The sequence below is a fragment of the Aegilops tauschii genome, chromosome 3 (genome assembly GCF_002575655.3).
Source record: "Aegilops tauschii subsp. strangulata cultivar AL8/78 chromosome 3, Aet v6.0, whole genome shotgun sequence".
Lineage (NCBI taxonomy): Eukaryota > Viridiplantae > Streptophyta > Magnoliopsida > Poales > Poaceae > Aegilops > Aegilops tauschii.
In genome coordinates, this window is record NC_053037.3 from 590,435,080 (window position 1) to 590,437,926 (window position 2,847).

The window sequence follows — 2,847 nt, forward strand, 5'->3', positions numbered from 1 at the left end:
GCATCATGAAGAAGAGGAAAATAGGGAAGGTTGTGAGGTTGGGATGTCCGGCCCACCTTTTACATTACCCATACGGATGCGTGGTGGAGAGTCAAACGCTTCAATGACGACCACAACCACCCTCTAATCAGAAAGCCGTCCTTGACAAAGTTCCTATCATCACATAGGAACATTCCCAAGGATGAGCAGGACTTCTTGAAGATATTGCACGGATGCAACATAGAGACAGCAAGACAGATGCAACTAATGTCATGGTTATACGTGTCTCCTAAAGATGTACCATACACGACAAAGGACATCGCAAACCAGCGAGCTAAATTCCGCATGAAGTACTGTCACGCTGATATGGGGAGCACAATCTCATACTTCCAAGATATGAATGCACAAGATCCAGATTTCTATTGGAGAATAAAGCTTGAGGATGAGGACAGAGTGGAAAATTTGTTCTGGATAGATGGTGCGTCGCGCAGTACGCTAGGTACAATGATGTCATCTCCTTCGACACAACATACATGACAAACATGTACAAGATGCCCCGTGCACCCTTCATTGGCATTAATAACCATGGGCAGTCAATCCAGTTTGGTTGTGGATTTGTTCGAAATGAACTACTCCCTCCATTTACTTATAAAAGGCCACTATGAAATATACATTTTGCATTTATACAAGGCCACCAACAGTAATCAAGGCAAACTTAATGATATTTTCTCATACTAGCAATATTTTTAATACTTGCATGCGTACAGTCATAATGACATTCAGTTATTTTCTCCACTCAGTTTGCTTGCATGCATGCGGCGTATTAATGATCCCAATAAACGAAAAGAATAACTGACTTGCAAAACAGACATTAAATGTTACATTGGTACTTGTAATTTGAGTTTGTGGCCTTGTATATAAAAATGGAGGGAGTATCTCGTAACTTTGTGTGGTTGTTTAATGCATTCTTGCATGCAATGGGTGGAATTGCACCAAAGAACATAATAATAGATCAAGATTTTGCAATGAGGAGTGCTATTGATGAGGTGTTCATCGGGATAGTACACAGGAATTGCTGCTGGCATACAATGAAAAAAGCACAGGCGAAGCTTGGGAAGCTGATGGCTGACGATGAGCCACTAAACAAGGCATTCAAGGATTGTGTTGACAACAGCATGACTGGTATTTTACTTCCTTCCCACCCTCACTACCTTGAACACAAGAAAATGGGTTTCCATGCATGAGATCAACAATTACCATGTAAGAAGGTGACAGGTTACCAGATGATTATAACAAAATTACCTCCATTTCATTATTTTCTGTACTAAACCTATCATGTTTGTTGCACGCGTTTCGGTTGTATGCCCCACTAGTTACAAAATAACTTTTCAATCACCAACTAGTGGGGATTGATAGGAATCTTGTTTTTTTGCTAGTTAAAAATGATGCTTGTACTACACACACACCGAGTGGTATTCACCGTGGACAAAAAATCGTCCTATGTGCAATGTACTTACCATGATGCTTGAACTAAAAATAATCAGGTGTGTGTGATAGGATTATCAACAACTATGGTGTTCTAGTTACCAATTTGTCTGAAATAAGGTTACCACCCTTCAATACCTGATGTTACCATGTTTCTGTTATGAATGCAGTTGATGGAAGCGTATGGCCAAACCGACAACAAGCATTTCCATTGGCTATGGGAAAATAGGAAGTGTTGGGTCCCGACATACTATATGCATGATTTTTTCCCGTTCTTGCAAACCACGGCAAGAAGCGAGGGTTTTAACTCTGTGCTCAAGAAGTATGTCAACCCAAACAACTCACTGGTCGAATTCGCACAACAGTACACTGCGATACAGGATAAGGTGATGGCTAGCGTGTCAGAGCAGTTGGAAACAATGTACAAAGAAACCGAAATGTACTCGATGAACCCGTTGGAGATGCAGGTGCGGGGGCTGTACACACATAACCTGTTTTGCAAATTCCAGGTGGAGATGAAGGTGAAATCAGCCTACAGATGCGACACATTGGATGGTGGTACCTTCAAGGTCAGCTTGGTACGGGGGATAATACCGAAATATGGAGACAGGGACTACCATGTGCAAGCAAACATTGATGAAGAGACATACTCGTGTTCTTGCTGCAAGTTTGATCGTGACGAACTACTATGCGCACACGTACTACGAGTGATGGACCAGATTGGGGTTTATGCGATACCTGAAAAGTACATTCTAAAGAGGTGGACTTGGGATCAAGAGGAGGATCTTATTCAACCTGATTTCTAACAACCAACAGTTAAGAAGTCGATGCCAGAGGAGGGCAAAAGCGTCATGCGATATATGTCAATTCTAGAAGAATTTAAGGCATAAGCCAAAGACGCTTGCCTAACAGATGATGGAACCAGATTGGCAAGAAAACACTTGTATAATTTCAAGGAGGAGCTTGAAACCCTGAAGAATAATCAACTTAAAAAGCAAGAAAGGAAAAGGAAGAAGCAAAAGGATCGTTTCAAGGACATCCGGATCCCTGCTCGATACCTGTGGGGCGGGTGAATGAAGACAACTCCGCCACACAGCACTAAATCGCCCCCGATGCAAAACAACAGGAGAACCACCCCGCACAGCAAAAAAGTGCCACTAATGTGCAGCGACAGGAGAACCCCGCCACACAGCAAGAAAGTGTGTGTGCGATGATACATGCTAGCAAAAACAATCATGCTTTTGTCATCCACCCCCCACATCGTGATGCAGCTCCGTCCTCAAACCCAAAGATGATACTAGACCCTCCCAAGACTACAACGAAGGGCCGGCCTAAGTCAAAAAGGAAGTAGTCAGGTTTTGAAATTGTGAAGCCCAAGCCAAC

General features: G+C 42.7%; 1 protein-coding gene across 1 annotated transcript; it reads left to right on the forward strand.

The window, feature by feature from the left end:
* The first annotated feature begins 956 nt into the window (after positions 1 to 956).
* LOC141020753 (uncharacterized) lies at positions 957 to 2,537 on the forward strand. Its single transcript, XM_073495693.1, has 4 exons — positions 957 to 1,161; positions 1,635 to 1,645; positions 1,845 to 2,131; positions 2,390 to 2,537. The coding sequence occupies exons 1-4, from the start codon at positions 957 to 959 to the stop codon at positions 2,535 to 2,537; spliced, it is 651 nt and encodes a 216-aa protein (XP_073351794.1).
* Positions 2,538 to 2,847: the final 310 nt, after the last annotated feature.